The sequence below is a fragment of the Elephas maximus genome, chromosome 1, assembly GCF_024166365.1.
Source record: "Elephas maximus indicus isolate mEleMax1 chromosome 1, mEleMax1 primary haplotype, whole genome shotgun sequence".
In the NCBI taxonomy this organism is placed as follows: Eukaryota; Metazoa; Chordata; class Mammalia; order Proboscidea; family Elephantidae; genus Elephas; species Elephas maximus.
In genome coordinates, this window is record NC_064819.1 from 29,159,671 (window position 1) to 29,178,168 (window position 18,498).

Here is an 18,498-nt window from a genome sequence, read left to right on the forward strand (position 1 = left end):
AGCCTGCAATCGGGGAGGCCATGGCTAGGTGGGCAGGCCAGGGGGAGACCCGGAGCCGACTGGTGGGCACCTGGGAACTCCGGTGTTATATAAAGAAAACAAGGTCAAGAATTACTGTCAATAATAATTACAGCCGATGTTTACAGAGCACTTACTACTAGCCAAAGAATGTACCAAGTGCTTTTATGCTTTCAGTCCTTTAATCCTCTCAGCAGCCCCTTGTGAGGATAAGGAAGCAGAGGCTCACGAGTCAAATAACTTGCTCAACTTCAGAAAACCAGTCAGCGGTAGAGGCAGGAATCAAATCCAGGGTTATCTGACTTCATATGGCTTGGGGTTCTAGGAAATCTTCTGCATTCCCAGACACCAGAGGCTGGGCTTGTTCACTGTGACACACAATCCTATTTCCACCTCTGTGCCCTTTGGAGTGTCCAAGCTCCACCCTGAGCAAATCCAAAGGGAAGCTTCCCTCCCTCAGTCTGGGTGGAGGTTGGAAATGGGAAGAGTCCCTTGTCCAGGTCAATAAATGCTACAGTGTCATAGGCAAATGTTCAAAGTTCTTTTCCCTATTGTTCCTGTGAAATGGAGAGAGAAACTAGGCCTCTAAAAGGCACAGCCTTGTTTCAGATCAGCCACTGTCAAGTTTGCTTCTGAACCGGGAAAAGGCTTCTCATGCCCCCCAAGAACGGGACAGGCTCAGTTCTACCCTGGCCTCATCCCAGAGTCTGGAAGAACCAGCCTGCCTCCCCAGTGAACCCAAAACAGGGCCAGAGGGCCCAAGAGCCTTCAACCACTCTCCGTTTAAGGGACCCGAGCTTTATTTAGGGAGCAGTAGCCATTCTTCCTGCCTGGCCTACCCAGGTGAGTAATAAACCACCTATTTTTAGTTGAGGGTTTTGTATTTCTCTTTCTTTTCCCTTTTTAGAAGTTTATCCAGACACATTTCCCAACGTTGATAGCTTGAGTTGCACTGAGTTTATTTCTAGAGGGGCTATGAAAAAAAAAATTTTTCTTTTTTTAATGTACTTTAAGGAGCCCTGGTGGTGCAGTGGTTAAGAACTCAGCTGCTAACCAAAAGGTAGGCAGTTCAAATCCACAAAGGCTAATGTTGACATCATCAAGGCTCCTTCTCCCCTGAGTATGATCCTAGGCCACCTAGGCCACCATCTCTCACACGAGTGTGCCAGTTGTTCCCCTTGCTAAATCACTCCCCACACAATAGGCTGCCTGCCCAGGGTGATGGGTTTGCCTCCTCTTCCAGAAATGGGCAACCTCTCACCTCGCAAGTATTACTTGCTGGTTCTTACCACTTCCCAACCTTTGCACGTATTTATTTCCCTTTTCTTATAACCATATCATCAGTTCACTTTATTCACTCATTTGGTCAATCAACACTATTAATCATCTGTTACGTGCCAGACACTGGGATAAAGCCACTAGCAGCCAGATGGAAAAAAAGAAAAAAAAAGTTTAAATTACACAATAGCAATGTGGTGTTGAAATGCTAAGACAGAGAGATATACAAATGGTGCTGTGGGGACCCTTCCTTCCCCTTCTCCTTCAGGTTCCAGGTCCTTCCCCGGCTTCCTGGCCTTCACTACTGCAGACCTTCTGGCTTTCACCTGTAGTGAAATGATCGTATGGACCTTCTGACACAACCCGACCACAAACTGAAAGGGAGCTTCAGTGGCCTTTGAAGGGTAGATCACTCTGGTATGAAAACACATACGTAGGAGGACAAGGAGACGGCCACAAATGTACCACCAGTGCTGGTGCTGTTGTAGGGTAAAAACATCACGAAGTTTAGTAAAGCAAAAAGAAAGTCTTATTCAGCATATATTCAAAAACGCAGAAGGGGGAAGTGGACAAGCATGCTGCCACAGCCATGTCTGCCTCAGTCCAAAGAATGTTACAAAGTCATCTGTATGTATTAACACTACGAAATGAGCAAAACCATTGAATGCTTCACCTTTTCACAGATTGACTAGAAAGTATGATCCTACATTCTGAATTTTCCCTCTCAGCAATCATTGGTTCTGGTTTCAGTAATGATAGTCAGGAGGGTCTTCATCAGTCCAACAAATTTCTATTCACCAAATGTTAATAGGAAAATATAAGAGTGGAAAGTCTTTTCTGTTCTGGCTTATGTGAAAGGGTCCCTAAAAGATATTTTCCAAGATTATCTTAGCTATTGTCCTTATACCTCAGGGCCCAGTTGATGTGTCCTTGTGATCCCTTGTGAGCCCAGCTCCAGCTGGGTCGCATTCTCTATGCTCAAGGACAGGGAATAATGACTCCAATATTATTTCCTAAATCAGTACCAAAAATATGTTTGTGGGATGGATAAATGAAGAATAGACGACGAATGATAAATGGATAGGTGACGAACTAGGTGATGAATCAATAGATGATTTAATGAAGGACTCACAGAATGAACACCTAACCCTTGAAGAAAAACCGAATTTTAGAGTTTCCGACTGCCATGCTTGTTCATTGAACATCGTGTTCCCCAGAAACCTTTCTACGCATATTTCTGTGTAAAAACCAAAAACCAAACCCAGTGCCGTCGAGTCGATTCCGACTCATAGCAACCCTATAGGTCAGAGTAGAACTGCCCCATAGAGTTTCCAGCAGCCGTAGTGCTTAACCAGTAAGCCACCAGGGTTTCCATTTCTGTATAAGAAACCAAAGTTATTTTAAAAGTTTACTGAGAATATTACGACGCACTTAAGAAATCTGGAGCTGCTAGGAGAGTTTCAGACCCAGGAGTCGCCCTCACTCCCCAGAAGTAAGCTGAGGAGTCCTCATTAGTGTTAAACAAGAAGTTTCCAGTCCATCAGGCCTTTGGAGGCAGCTTGGCTGTTAGGGAGAGACAGCTAAAAAAGGTTTGGTTAAGGCTTCTCACTTAACCAAATAGGCGTATCACCCTTATCACTAGCTGGAAAGCTGTGTGTGAATCAAATTACTATGTCAAATCACGAACATAATATATCCTCCCGAAGAGAGGGCTGCAAGAATTTGTGGGCACTGCGACCAATTGCATTCTAACTTATCTGATCTGTAAATGCAGAGCTTGTGCTGTAAGGAGGAACAGGATCAGGGAGGAAGGAGGTTCTGTGGTCTGAATAGATGACTTTTTTTTTTTTTTTTGAACACCTTTAAAGGCTCCTTGGTTCTCTGAGATGAACTGGCCGAAGCTTTTGACTTTGGGGTTTAGTCGGTGGGTGAGCTTGACATCGCGGTCTGGTTTCGTACAGTAGAAACGACACATGTTGGCTATATCCTCCGCTCCAGGGAGTCCCAACTTCTCATAAGCTTCTGGGGCGATCTTTTAAGAACAAGTAAAAATTCCGGAAATGTTATAGCCCACTCTTAAAAATCATTTGACAAGAAGCCACTCACCTTGATGATAATACAGATCTACCTAACTCTCAAATCCAAGAAACTGAAGTTTTGTTGTTTTTTTTTTTCATAAGCCATTTGGCAGCAAACTCTGACTTTTCTGAACCAATGTGATGACAGAACTTGACCTGAACTGGTACAACTGGTACAAGGCTATTTATAGTCTTTATTACGTTTAGTAGAAATATTATCATGTTCTGCTAAAAAAAAAAAATATTGACGTGTTTCATTACAGGTTCCTGCTCTAGCCTGTGCTGGGGATGGTACATAAGATATGCAGATCACAATCTGTCTGGAAGCTGAACGGTTCTGAAATCCAAACTCCTTCTGGCCCTGAGAGTTTTGCATGTAAACCACCTATAGAGCACTTCACCGATTTTTCATATACGTTTACTCATGGGAGTCTCCCAGCAGCCCTCTGAGACATTCAGGGGTGGGTTAGCCAATAAGCAAGGTAAACACAGGCTTACTAGTGCTTACTTACTAATCTGTAGTATACAATTTCACATAGGTTTCACCACATCACATCCAAGTGAAATCCATGTGAAATTGTTCACTCAGATAAGTAAGTAAAAAAAAAAAAAAAGCAAGTAAACCCATGCTTACCTTGTTTACCGAGTCCATCCCTGTCAGGGATTGTAAATTTGAAAAGGTGCTGTGAGGTTGGGAGAGAGACAGATGCCAGCCATACTTAGAAGCAGAATCTTTGATGTGGTGAAGACATGTGAAATTATTCACTACAGATAAGTAAGTAAGCACAAGTAAACCCATGCTTACCTTGCTTATTCGATAATCCGACCCTGGAGTCATTATGGCTAGCAGGCCCTTGACGAAACATCAAGGCCCCCACTCTGGCTCTGGGCTCTCTTCTTTCCGACCTGGCTCCTGCCCCTCTCAGCCTCACTTCCCTCCTTGGTTAGAGTTGAAGGTTTTGTCTTCAGCCCTTCCAGACCCCTCCAAGGCCAAGCTCAAACAAACATGCACCTCATAGCACGCCTGCTGGGCCACCATCTGTCATCCATCCTCCACAACTTCACCCCTAAATCCCTTCTGACACTAACTAGATCAATGGTTTCCTCTGGTGAATTAGCAAAGGTCGTATCCTACTATCTCATCCTGGGTAATCTGCCCCTAGCTCCTAGAGGTAAACTCTGTCCTAGGGATTCTGCTTGCCCTTAGAAAAATGTCATAGACACAAACAATTTACATGAAACGATGATCGTCACAACATCAATTGTAATAATAAAAATCGAGAACAACGTGAATGTCCAACAGCAGAGAAATGGTTAAAAAATTGTGGTATAGTCATTCTAAGAATATTTATGCAGTGATTTAAATTAATATTTGTGAAGAAGTTTAACAAAATAGAAAAAGGCTTGTAATAACTGGAAAAGCCAGATTAAAAATGGTACATGCAGTGGGTTATTTTAATTATATGCATGTGTATAAAAAAGAAAAAAAAACATTGCTGTCGAGTTGATTCCGACTCATAGCGACCCTGTAAGTCACAGCAGAACTGCCCCATAGAGTTTCCAAGGAGTGCCTGGTGGATTTGAACCACCAACCTTTTGGTTAGCAGCTGTAGCACTTAACCACTAGGCCACCAGGGTTTCCAGTATATATATATGAGAATCCCCGTTGGCCTAGTGGTTGAGTGCTACAGCTGCTAACCGAAAGATCAGTAGTTCGAATCCACCAGGGCTCCTTGGAAACCCTATAGGGCAGTTCCACCCTGTTCTATAGGGTCACTATAACTCAGAATCCACTCAACGGCAACAGGTTTATGTATACATGTATGTGTGTGTGTACATATATAGTTACATATACTGGGAAAAGACTAGAAGAAAATGTACCAAGTCTTAACAGTAGCTGTCTCTGACAGATGAAAGTACTTGTGATTTTTCTTTTCTTTTTAAATAATTTTCTATATTTTGTTGCAAAAAGCATTTATTAATTTTGAAATCAGAAAAAAATTAAGATTTTAAGCGAGTTTGGAAATAGAGACTCTACGTGAGAACCCGGAAGATGATTTCTAAAACATCTGTCTCTTCGAGCCACTCTTTCCTCCTGTAATTTTGACAAGATGGCTGAGCCCCCTCAGTCACCGCAGATGTCTGAGGGAAAGACCTTTGTCCCGTCGTCTCACTTTTTGAGAGAACCACGCTCCTCTGCAGGTCAGACAGGCAGTGTCAGCCTGACCGGAGTTCTCCACGGGAGCATCCACCCACTGAGGCAGTTAAGCAAACGGCCTCTTTCCAGCAAAACTTAGGTGGGGAAGTCAGACGTCGGAGGCTGCATCGCCACCTGGTGGCCGGATGCATCCTTCCCGAAACCGGGGAAAAAGACTGCTCGCCAAGGAGCAGATTCGACTGAAGACAACCCCACGCGTGTCAGAGGAGAACTGTGCTCCTTAGGGTTTGCAGTGGCTGATTTTTCAGAAGAAGATCACCAGGGCTTTCTTCCGAGGCACCTCTGGCTGGCCTTGAGCCTCCAACCTTTCGATTAGCAGCCGAGCCCATGAATCATTTGCACCACCCAGGGATTCTTGCCTGAGGATTTTCCCACTCTAAACCTGCTGGCAGCATCTTCAAGTCAGACCGTACTTGTTGCCGTCGAGGTGATTCTGACTCATAGCAACCCTATAGGACAGAGTAGAACTGCCCCATAGGATTTCCAAGGAGCAGCTGGTGGATTCGAACTGCTAACCTTTTTTGTTAGCACCCGTAGCTCTTAACCATTGCGCCACCAGGGCTCCCAAGTCAGACTCCTTACTAAGAACAGCATTAACCATTTTTAGCACTTCCAGCCCCTAACGCCCTAGGAGGTTTGGTGCCGGAGAAGTTTCAGCTGCTTTATGAGACAACATCACGTACCAAGAAGAATCAGGGACATAGTATTGACTGAGAGATGCTCGCAAGGTCCTGAGCTGCCCAAAGCCATGTCTGCCCCTTCCCCTGGGAATGAGCATACACACACGTGCACACACACGTGCACAAGCACACACACGCACACACACACGTCCCCACGCCTTCCCCTTTTTTCCCTTCTTCCTTACAGACAGTTCAAACCCTGCAAGACAAAATGGATATGAGACCCAAAATGCAAAAGCTCCCGGGAGAGGAGTCACCGAGAAGTATATCTGACCCTACAGACCATCTCCTGAGCCCAGCTTCAAGTGGGTGGCTGCCTTCTTGGGTTTGGATGTAACCTATTTCTTCATGAAACTTCATACTGTTTCAGGGAGACCCTGGATGCGGTTCTGAGGCTGGCCTGGCACCTACAGTGGTTTCCAGCCTCCTGATAACTCCAGCATGTGAGGCTGAAATGGAATTCTAGAAAGCCCCTCAAGACACACCAGACCAAGACTGAGAGATGAAAATAAGAACCTGCCTCTACACCGAGCTCTAGGGAACACTCTAGAGTAGGTGGTGGCAAATTTTTTCTTAAAGGGCTAGATATAAATAGTTTAGATTTGGGGGGCCACATGTCTCTATTGTAACTACCTGACTCTGCCCTTACATGGCGAAAGCAGCTGTACACAACGCATGTCCTAAGTAAGTAAAGGAACTGGCGTGGCTGCAATCCAGTTAAACTTTACTTACAAAAACAGGCATGGTTTGTGGACCCCTGCTCTAGAGAGATGTTAGTGGGACTTCCAAACACGTCCCTCATGGGAGAACTTCAGCAAAGTGAGGCAAAGAGCGAGTTGGCTATTGCTCTCTGCCAGCTTACCAGAGAGTATGGGTCCTGCTTTCAACTGTGTCGGTGCCTCTGAAATGCAGTATCAACACGCCATCTTCTCAGAAGCCCTGTGCTTTTTCTCCTTCCTCCTATCAACACCTGCTTGGAGAAGATGGCTGATGATGTTCAATATCACCAGTTCCTCTCACTTTTCTATAAAAGGTCCACGCTAGCCACACTAAGGTGTGACTTTAAGGGCTAAGGTACACCTGACCCAAGCCATGGTGTTTTCAATCACCTCATATGCATGAGAAAGCTGGACAATGAATAAGGAAGACCAAAGAAGAATTGAGGCCTTTGAATTATGGTATTGGCAAAGAATATTGAATATACCATGGACCGCCAGAAGAATGAACAAATCTGTCTTGGAAGAAGTGCAGCCAGAGTGCTTCTTAGAAGCAAGGATGACAAGACTTCATCTCATGTACTTTGGACATGTTATCGGGAGGGACCAGTCCCTGGAGAAGGACATCATGCTTGGTAAAATAGACGGTCAGCAAAAAAGAGGAAGACCCTCAATGGGGTGGATTGACAGAGTGGCTACAACAATGGACTCAGGCATAACAATTGTGGAGATGGTGCAGGACCAGGCAGTGTTCTGTTCTGTTCTGTTGTACATAGGATCCCTATGAGTCAGAACCGACTCAACAACACCTAGCAACAAAATATCACAAGAACGCCCCAAGGTAGCATCCCCACTTTACAGATGTGGAAGCTGAGTCTCAGAGAGGCTAAGCATCTTGCCCCACATCAGTAAAGTCTGGCAGATTGAAGTGACCAGCAATAAGTGCTTGTGGAAGGAGTTGGTATGTTATTGTTGTGTGCTGTCAAGTCTGGTCCAACTCATAGCAACTTTATAGGACACAGTAGAACTGCCCCGTAAGGTTTCCAAGGCTGTAACCTTTATGGAAGCAGACCGTCACATCTTTCTCCTATGGAGTGGCTGGCGGGTTCAAATCATCAACTTTTCAGTTAACAGCCAAGTGCTTAACCAGTGTACCATCAGGGCTCCTTGGAGCTGGTATAGCATATCTGAAAAAGTGCCTCAGTCTTCAGATTCTAAGTTCTTTCCCCCTAAAAGTAATTTTCCTTACAAAGCTGATAAAGCAAAAGAAAGACCAGACTCACTGGCCTGACAGAGACTGGAGAAACCCTGAAAGTATGACCCCCATACACCATTTCAGTTCAGTAATGAAGTCATTCCTGAGGTTCACCCTTCAGCCAAGAATTAGACAGGCCCATAAAACAAAATGAGACTAAAGGGGCACACCAGCTCGGGGGCAAGGACTAAAAGGCAGGAGGGAACAGGAAAGCTGGTAATAGGGAACTCAAGGTTTAGAAGAGAGAGTGTTGACATGTCCTGAGGTTGTTAACCAAGGTCACAGAACAGTGTGTGTACTGACTGTTTAATGAGAAACTACTTTGTTCTGTAAACCTTCATCTCAAGTACAATAAAAAATTTAAAAAATTTTTTAAAAGCTGATAAACGTTAACCCAAAAGATAAGGCCATGACAGTAGGATACAGATGGCACCATCATGTTAAGATAGTTTGGTGAAGCTAGAATCCTCTTCAGCTTCTTCTGACTGCCTAAGTTCAGCCTTGCCCAAATCCATCAAAGATTTACCAGAATTTATGTTAGCGGTACGTTAACCGAAGCGGCCTCTTGTGATCATGTTCCCGTCTCCCAAGGACTCTCCTTTGCATCGCAGACGTCTTTCCCCAAGATCTTGGACAAAACATCAGCATATTGCTGGATAGTTAGAGCTTCTGCACTGAGACCCACGGCCTTGCCTAAAAACTCCTCTGGAGAATTAAAAATGCCAGAGGCAACTGCTCCCACATCGGCAACAGAGATGCCATGCATTGGTACGTCCCCCATGGGCAGCGCTAGTTAAAAAATGATGAGAAGGGTTTGTTACACCACATCCTTGGCAGGTCCCATCGACCCAAACTAATCAACTGCTTAAACAAAAGGTGTGGGAAGGTGTATCACTGTTACACATTTATTTAGTCATTGATTGAACTATTACCATAGTATATTAAACCCATTGCCGTCAAGTCGATTCCAACTCATAGTGACCCTATAGGACAGAGTAGAACTGCCCCATAGAGTTTCCAAGGAGCAGTTGGTGGATTCAAACTGCTGACCTTTTGGTTAGCAGCCGTAGCTCTTAACCACAGTGCCATCTGTGGGGTATGGTAGGTGCCCTAGCTCTGGCTCAGGTCTACTTTGCCACCAGCTGTGCCCTCGATGAATCTTAATTACGTGTGGAGGAAGAAAGACTGAATTGCTGCCATTGACATTTTGGTGTTCCCTCCCCTCCATAGAGGCTGCCTGTGACTATGGCCAAAGAAATGTCCTCAAAAGGCAGAGGGTTGCTGGCCAGTGGACTGGCAGCCTTGGAATTACCCAGGATTCCTTGTTAAAACTACAGACATCTGGGCTCCAACTCACACCTGGGAAATCAAACTCTGGGCTGGAGGGTCTGGCAACATGTACCCAGTGGGTCTGGGTCCCTCTAGAGCTCTAATTCTGACCCTGAGCCCCAGGTCAGGAGGGAGATGTCTTCCCTCCCAGTGCCACAGAAGGTGAAATGGGTCAAATGAGCTGGAGTCACCTTGTCTACTATAGATGAAGAGATTGAGGCTTGAGATAACATGACTAACTACTCAATATAACGAGGGTCAGTATGTTAGACTGGAAATAGATTCTTTGTGTTTCCAGTCCAGGATCCAGTTCTCTGCCCTGTATAGGGTAACTGCCCCAGTGAAGTCTAGAGTAACTTGGCATCCATCTCAGCGCTTCACACAGCTGAGCACACAGTAGGCATTCAAATAATATGTGTCCACTAAAGAAAAAGAGGGAGAGAGGCAAGGAAGGACAGAGAGGGACGGGAGGGCAGTGGGGTGGCTGGTTAACGTCCACTACCACCTTCCATTTCCCCAACGTGTAGTAATCTCGGTCAGCAGCTTTCACCGGCTTCCACAACAAGAGAAAGTTTTCCTAGTAAGCTGCCACGCAGACGCTGGTCATGGGAATGCTGACGGACCAGAAAAACTCCCCCACCTCTCCCTTCCCATCAAAGTGCGGCACCTCCAGCTTGCCACCGCTCAGCCTCTTGATGTTCTCCAAGCCACTGAACACCATGTGCTGCAAACCCAGGTGCTTGGCAACATCTGCCACCAGCCTTCCCTGAGGACCAAAATAAACGCTTTACGTCAGCCGCTGTATTTGCATATACACTAAAGGGCAGATGCTGGGCCCCCTCCACCCCTGCTTTTTCTTATTGTTCTCTTTCATGGTGGAGAGGGGGCTCTCGAAGCATCAAAGTATGCTCACATTACATATGAGTGGCCACCAGTATCCAAAACAGAGCCTCCACCTCAAAGATGCCAAAACCTTCAACCTGTTCCTACTGGGTCTATAAGACCCCGACACTGGAGAAGGTTAGGCTGCCAGAAGCATAAATATACCCTGTTACATTTTTATTCTCCTCCTATCACTCTCAGAGTTAACCTCAGTTTGTGGGGTTAACTGTGCTGCCACCTCCATATGCCGTCCACAAACAAATGGTGAGAACTGGAGAACCAAATAACCCAGTCCATTAAACATTCACTCTACAGTATCCAGGGTCTTGAGATTTAGATGGTTGCCACCTAAAATTCATTTCATAGTCAAAGACACTGCTAACAAGTACCTAAAGTACATATATTTCATAAACTCCAGAGAGATACTGTGGCATGAGACTTATATTTTTGTCCAGACTGAAGGCCATCCCCTTTCCAGAAAGGACAGAAGTAGCCAGGAAAGGGCTGAAAAGGTAACAGTTTCGTTCCCACCCGAAGCACTTCCTTCTCTTTGCTGAAGTGCTCCCAGAAGTTGGTCACCACAAAGGTCCCATAGGCATCTTTTAAAGCAGCCTCCACTGATGCTTCATCATTCAGGTCACCTTTTACCACCTTGGCGCCAAGATCCTGGAGCACCAGGGCCTTTGGTTGAGTCACGTCCCTGGTCACTGCTCTTACAGCAAAATTTTTGCTCTCCAAAATGGCCTTGGCCACAGACCCACCCTGAGCTCCTACAGGATGAAGGGAAGAAGAAAGATGTTTACTAAGACAAGTTGGTCAGGAAGCTGCGTTATTCAGAGTGGCACTCCAGGAGTCATCCCCATGGCTTGCGAGAGAAATTTTCAAACTGGGTTCCTTGAAGTCATAGAATGTCTCTTCAGAGTTACCTTTGCAGAAGGGAGAGGAGGATGAGGAGGGACTTGCAGCAACAAGGATGTCAAATGAGCAGGGCTCCAGGTCCTCCGCACCAGATTCAACAAGAACAATTCTACTTTTATCTGGTTATTTATTTTATATTGGGGTTCTCCATAAAATTTTATTTTCAAAAGATGCCCCTAGTCTGTATTTTTAAAAGTTTGAAAACTTATGGAAAAAAAATAAAGCATTTCTTATATTTAAAGTCATTTAAGATATGACCATTACTTGTCTAAAAGGCCCATTCACCAGTATTTACTGACTGTCCTACTGTGTATGCCAGGTGCTGTGTTGTGGTAACTGACACTTTGGGTCCTCTATCAAACTGGCTGGATACTTGTCCTGATTATTCATTTGCACTCCCAGATCCACCTTCATCTTCTCCATCCTGCTTAGTACCTTGGAAGGCTGACCTTTATGGGCTCCATCAGTGGGCTGTCTTACCCACCACTTGGGTGCAGCCAATGGGAAGCATCAGCAGAAGCTTCAAGGGCAGGTAATCGCCCTTACCCTTTGAACCTCCCTGCTGTTGCTTACTTACTCCTTATTGTCCTCCTCTCTGCCCACCTTTATATAGTTTTCCTCAGCTAATCTCATGTGCATGCTTCCTGGGGACCCCGACTGATAGACCACTGACGTCATGGATTGAATTGTGTTCTCCAAAAATATATGTCAACTTGGCTAGGCCATGATTCCCAGTATTGTGTGATTGCCCACCATTTTGTCATCTGATGTGATTTTCCTGTGTGTTGTAAATCCTACCTTTATGATGTTAATGAGGCAGGGTTACAGGTGGCTATGTTAATGAGACAGGACTCAATCTACAAGATTAGGTTGTATCTTAAATCAACCTGTTTTGAGATATAAAAAAGAGAAGTGAGCAGAGAGACATGGGAACCTCCTACCACCAAGAAAGCAGTGCTGAGAGCAGAGCATGCCTTTGAACCCGGGGTTCCTGCATGGAGAAGCTCCTAGACCAAGAGAAGATTGATGACAAGGACCTTCCTCCAAAGCTGACAGAAAGAGAAAGCCTTTCCCGGAGCTGGTGCCCTGATTTAAGACATCTAGCCTACTAGACGGTGAGAGAACAAACTTCTGTTTGTTAAAGCCATTCACTTGTGGTATTTCTGTTACAGCAGCACTAGCTGACTAAGACAACTGATAACCCCACAGTAAGGTCCACCAGTCCACAAACTTTGCTCTTAAACACAGAGCTTTGACCAAATTTTAGTGCCATGGTAGTAAATATGAGCAAACAGTCAAAGTTCGCTGAATATTTGAGGAAACCCTCCAAGATGAAAGGCAAAACTTAAAATGAACAAGCAAAATAATGAAACGGAAACAATGCAGGGAAGAGAAGAAAAAACGTTCAAAGAATTAATGTCCTCATAAGGAAATGTTGCATTCAGAACGTTAGCTCTTACATACTGTACCAAGAAAGGGGAGAGGAAGCAGGAGAAAAGGAGAAAGAGAGAGAATTCAAAAGTCAAGGAGAAGCTCTTGAAAATTAAGGATTTTGTAGCAGAAATAAAAATTTCAGTAGGAAAAGTTGAAGAAATCTCTCAGAAATTACAAGAAAAAAATAAAATGGAAAATTGGAATAAGGAAATAATTGGAATAGAGGATCCAGCCAAGGAAATTCCAGAATAGAGAAAACACAGTTGGGAAAATTATCAAAGAAGACAGTTTCTCAAAGTCCAAGGATATTGCTTGAGCTTCCAAATTGAAAGGGTCCACTCAATTCCCCAGCAAAATGAACAAAGTCCCAGATTATGCACATCATTGTGAAATTTCAGAACACCAGAAAAATTTTTAAAAATCTTCCGGGTTGGTGGGTTGGTCAATTCAAAGACAAGAAATAAAAATTGCATCAAATTTCTTGATAGTGTTGGAAGTAATAGGATAATGCCATCATCAGTCTGGAGGAAAATTTAATTTCTATCTAGAATTCTAAACTTAGCCAAATGATCAATCAATTCTAACAATTCTACCTAAGATATTTCCAGACATGCAAAGTCTCAAAAATTTAACTCCCATGCATTCTTTCTCTAGAAGCTATTGGAACAGAATGAGAAAGTAAATCAAGCTAGAGGAATCCAGGAAACAGGAACCAAACCCAGAAGAAAGGCAAAGAGAATTACTAGAATGAAAGGAAGGGAAGTGTTAAGAAGTTAGAAACAGTAAAAAGGAGCACACTAGTGGGGAGATCTCCATGAGAGAAAAACAGCAGAAACAACAGATTAATTGATGGGTTTGATCATTTTGAGAGAAATCTTCCCCCCTTTACTGGAGAGATTAGAGAAAGAATGAGCGATAGGTACAAAGAAGACTAAGAAAATAAAAAATAAAGGCAATTATCAATTTCAGGAAAAACAAGAAAGTATGTAAGAAAAGAAGTGTGGTCAGCACACACTACGTGGCTAGAATGTAAACAACAGTTACACAGGCGTTGCAAGAGGTCCATATTAGTCCATAGTCTGTGTGAAAGGCACTCACGGGGAGATTGGGGAGGAAGGGAGTGTGTGCCTGGGGGTGGGGAAGTGGAAGAGCTAACAACAACAGAAAACAACTAAAACTAAAAAAAATCAAGAAATACTAGTATTATCACATTATTTAGAAATATGGAAACAAATATCAGTAAAAACCAAAGCTAAATGTGGAAAAGGGGTGGGGCAGGGTCTGCTGGTTTTCTTAATAAGTTTTGTAGGACTATTAGGCTTTTAAAATGATATGTATGCATATTTTTATAAAAATAAATATGTAATAAAAAATACCTGTCTGAGTATTTTAATTATTTTGTTACAATTCTTCTACTAAACCAGGGAGTCCTTGATGGCAAAAACTGTTTACTCATTATCCCTATTTCCTAACCATACCCCTGACCTAGTGTCTGGCACGTTACAAGTTCTCCATATCTATCTGTTGAATGGATGGACGAAAAATGAATATATGACTGTGTGGAAAGACTGAACTCTCCATGTTTTCAGCTCTCAGCTTTGTAGGTGGACAGTCTTGCCCGGATCAGTGTGAGGTGGAAAAGCAAATGGCGTGGACTAGCATGAAGAAAGAGTAAGAGAAACTAGACCAGAACCAGGACTGGAACACCTAACCACTCTCACTTTAATGTTTCGCTAAGATCAGAGCCCTAGTGGCGCGGTGGATAACAGCTTGGCTGCTAACCAAAAGGTCAGCAGTTGGAATCCACCAGCCACTCCTTGGAAACCCTATGGGGCAGTTCTACTCTATCCTATGGGGGCACTATGAATTGGAATTGACTCGATTGCAACAGGTAAGACCCAAACCAGGAGAGGAACTCATCCATCTTGACCCTGCTCCTTTAAGCCAGCAGGACACACCCATAAATCTATCAGCTCTAAAAAGCAGCCCCAAAGTACCCACTCTTGTCATACTCTGTTGCCCCAGACCCTCCTTGCTTATTCTGAGTCCTGCCCTCTTTGATCCAATTCTCTTTCAGGTGATTCCATGCTGAGGTAGCATTTGAATGGCAGGCACTGGAGGTACTGCTCAGAGTTTGATATGCAAGCATACACACAGAAGGGTTAACACGAGTCCCAGATAGATGTGAATGTTCAGTGTCTGCAAAATATGGGCCTTCCAGATGTTTACGTGCAAATGCATCTGCACATGCCTTCCTTTAACGGGAAGTACCTGAGGAGGGGGCCTCGGTAAGAGAGACCAGCCCACCAGGTTCTGCCGCTTCTCCCCTTGCTCAGCATCCTTGCATGCCTGGTGTCACCACTTCCTCCAGGGAGAGGTCTCTGGACTCCACTTCTTTTGCACAGTTCCCAGGCTTTGCATGGATGGAATGGATTCTTCCTACTTCTTCTTGCCCAGATGTCATTTCCATTTGAGTTCTTACCAAATATTGGACATTGGACAAGGCACTTTTACACAATAATAATAATAATCTCAACTTTTACAATAACCGTTTGAGGCAGTGTTATGATTCCCAAATTGCAAATTTAGGAAGTTAAGCTCAGATGTAGTTTGCCTAAAGTAACACAGCTATTAAGCGACAGAAATTAGCAAATCAAGTCTGTCTGACCTAGAAGTCCATTCTCTTCCCCCTCAGATGGTTCTGCCTCTTACTAGTGTATGACCTGGGACAAACTCATCCCCTTCTGTAAGTGATGCTGATAATACCTCCTTCTGGCACCCTGCAGGACCTCTTATCATCCCAGCTGGCCCTGTAGGTTTGGGCGGAGGCTGGGGTTAGGAACATGCACAGGACACAGACTTCCTAAGCCTGCACCAGGTCTTTCTGGCCTTCCAGAAGATCAACAACAGCAGCCACCACTGCTCCCAGACCTAGCCACTCCCAACATTGGCACAGAAGGGTCCTAGAAGACTAGGTTTGCCTGGTAAAATTCAGGACCCCCAATTAAATTTGAATTTCAGATTAATAGTGAAAAATGTTTTAGTATCAGTATGTCCTGGGCAATATTTGGAATACACTGATACTAAATACATACTTCTACAAATATTGCCTGGGGCATACTGATACTAAAAACTTATCCAAAGGGTATTTTATGTTTTTATTTGCTAAACCTGACAACCTTACCTTAAACACCTGACACACCCAACCTGGAAGCTGCTCAGCCTGCTGTGCTCCGGGGTTACTGAGCCAGGGCCACGAACTGGGCAATAAGGTAATCAGAACCAGTCCTGCCACTTTATTTAACTAGGAATCAAACATCTTCAACTCTGGCACATCTAACCTGATTCTCTTAGTAACCACACCCGAGGATATAATATATTCCAACGCCTGCTTAACTCCCCCTCCCAGGATATTTCGTCAGTGTCTCACCTTTAATGAAACTAAAACAGACCTCCTGATCTTCCTTAACCTGCTCCCTCCACGATCTTTCCCCATTTCAATTAATTGCAGCTTTATTCTTCAGTTTCTGTAGCCAGAAAAATTTGAAGTCATTCTTGATGCCGCGTTTCTCGGCCTTGACATGTGGTCAACCAACCTACCAACTTTGCCTTTATGATACTTTCAGGAGCTGGTCACCTCCCACCATCTCATTGCCACCATTCTCCACCTAACCCTGGTTCATGGCAATAGCCTCCTAACTGACAGGTGTCCCTGCTTCACCCCTTGCCCCCTACGGTCACTTCATAAAACAGAAGCTGGATGATATATTAACACCCATGTCAGATCATGTCACTCTGCTCAAAACCCTTCAATAGCTTCTCATCTCTTTCAGAAAAAACCAATTACCCTAATGCCTTATACAGTGAGCACCCCCCCCCCCACTGCATTACCTTTTTTTTCCTTTTAAGATCAGTATCATACGTGGCGGAGCCCTGGTGGCACAATGGCAAAGAGCTCAGCTGCTAACCAAAAGATCAGCAGTTTGAATCTAGCAGCTGCTCCTTGGAAACCCTATGGGGCAGTTTCACTCTGTCTTATAGGGTCACTATGAGTTGGAATTGATTCAACCACAACGGGTCTTGGGTAACATACCTGGCTTTTGGTTTTTAAGAGTTTATTTCACTGCTCTCCCTTCTTCAGCCCTTGGCTGCCTGCAGACAAATCCCCCAGCCTCACAGAGCTTATGTTCTAGTGTATGGAAACCAACAGTAATTGAAAAACTAAAGTTAGGCAGTACCAGGGCAAGAGTGGGGTTGCCATTCTAAATCCGAAGGTCTGGGGCATCCTACCAGAGGAAGCAATCTGAGACCTGAATGACATGAGAAAGAAAGAAGTGGGTAACTGGGAGAAAGATCATTTGAGGTTGAGGTGGGGGCATTTTTGAACAGCAAAGTGGCCAGGATGGTTGGTGTAGAGTAAGGGAAGGGACAGCGGGAGCAGGTGAAGCCTGAAAAGGGTCTTGAACGCTACCATCAAAACCTCACATTTTATTTGGAGTTAGATGTAGAGCTATTAGAGGATTATGAGCAGAGGAGTGACATGATCTGACCTAGATCCTGACCTAGGTCCATTTCATATGGGCCATTCTGGGTGCTGAAATGAAAATAGACTGAAGAAGAGCTATGTGATTTGGTTAACATTTTTAAAGACGGCTCCGTCTGTTGGAGAAGTGATTGTAAGGGAGGCAAGGCTGGAAGCAGAAGGTCAGCTGAAAGACTCAGGCAGGTAGCCAAGTGAGAGCCCCCAACCACTCCCATCCTTTCTGAACCGCTGGCATATTGATCAGGCATTTTGGTATACCCCTCGTACCCCAGGCCTCTCCCACTGGCTCCTGGTGCTTAGCAGGAATTGAGTGCGGAAACATCTGCATAGTGTGGCTTACGTTGAAATGAAGCCTACACCAACAAGCTAGCACACGACCGAGAGAGAGAGAGAGAGAGAGAGAGAGAGAATGTGTCAGAGCTGTTCCTGTGCAGCTAAGGTGATTACTGCCAAGCCAAGTCAAAGCCCCCTGACGCTTTACCATGTCAGAAACTCAAGCAGTAGGATTCTTAATTTCCTTCAGTGGGCTCTTTGTTCAGCCCACGATTGGAGTAAAAGGAGGAAGACAGGAGAGTGAGCAAAGTTAGCATACACTCAAAAACAAACAAAAAACCCAAACCCATTGCCATCAAGTCGATTCCTACTCATAATGACCCTATAGGTCAGAGTAGACCAGCCCCATAGAGTTTCCAAGGAGCACCTAGTGGATTTGAACTGCCAACTTTTTGGTTAGCAGCCGAGCACTTAATCACTACGCCACCAGGGTTTCCTGCACGTAAAAAAGGACTTTTTTACCTGTTGCTCCATAGACTGCAATTACTTTCTTGCCGGCCATGTTACTGAACAAGGGAAGAGTGAGCAGGCTTGCAGAAACTTTTCTCACAGCAGATGCAGCAGCTCTTTTCCAGCAAGAACTTGCCTGGATTACCACACGTTTATGTTGCCCCTCCCTGGTAATGTTTTTATTGTTACCTCTAGCTAGCTTACTCACTCTGACACTGCAGTTTTCTAAATTAGGATTCGTTCACTCGCGCCTTCATTTGTTCAGCAGATGTGTACTGAGTGCCTTTGGCATGCTAAGCGTTGAATCAGAGACCCTGGTAATTTGGATCTTTCAAGGGAGGTAAACTTGTAAATAAAAAGTTCAGC

General features: G+C 44.5%; 1 protein-coding gene across 1 annotated transcript; it reads right to left on the reverse strand.

Annotated features, from left to right (window-relative positions):
* Positions 1 to 3,049: 3,049 nt before the first annotated feature.
* LOC126072724 (nmrA-like family domain-containing protein 1) lies at positions 3,050 to 18,184 on the reverse strand. The gene is given in 5 exon segments (XM_049878748.1): positions 3,050 to 3,332; positions 8,846 to 9,031; positions 10,088 to 10,338; positions 10,986 to 11,224; positions 18,145 to 18,184. Coding segments are annotated over 5 exon segments (999 nt in total).
* Between the last annotated feature and the right edge of the window lie 314 nt (positions 18,185 to 18,498).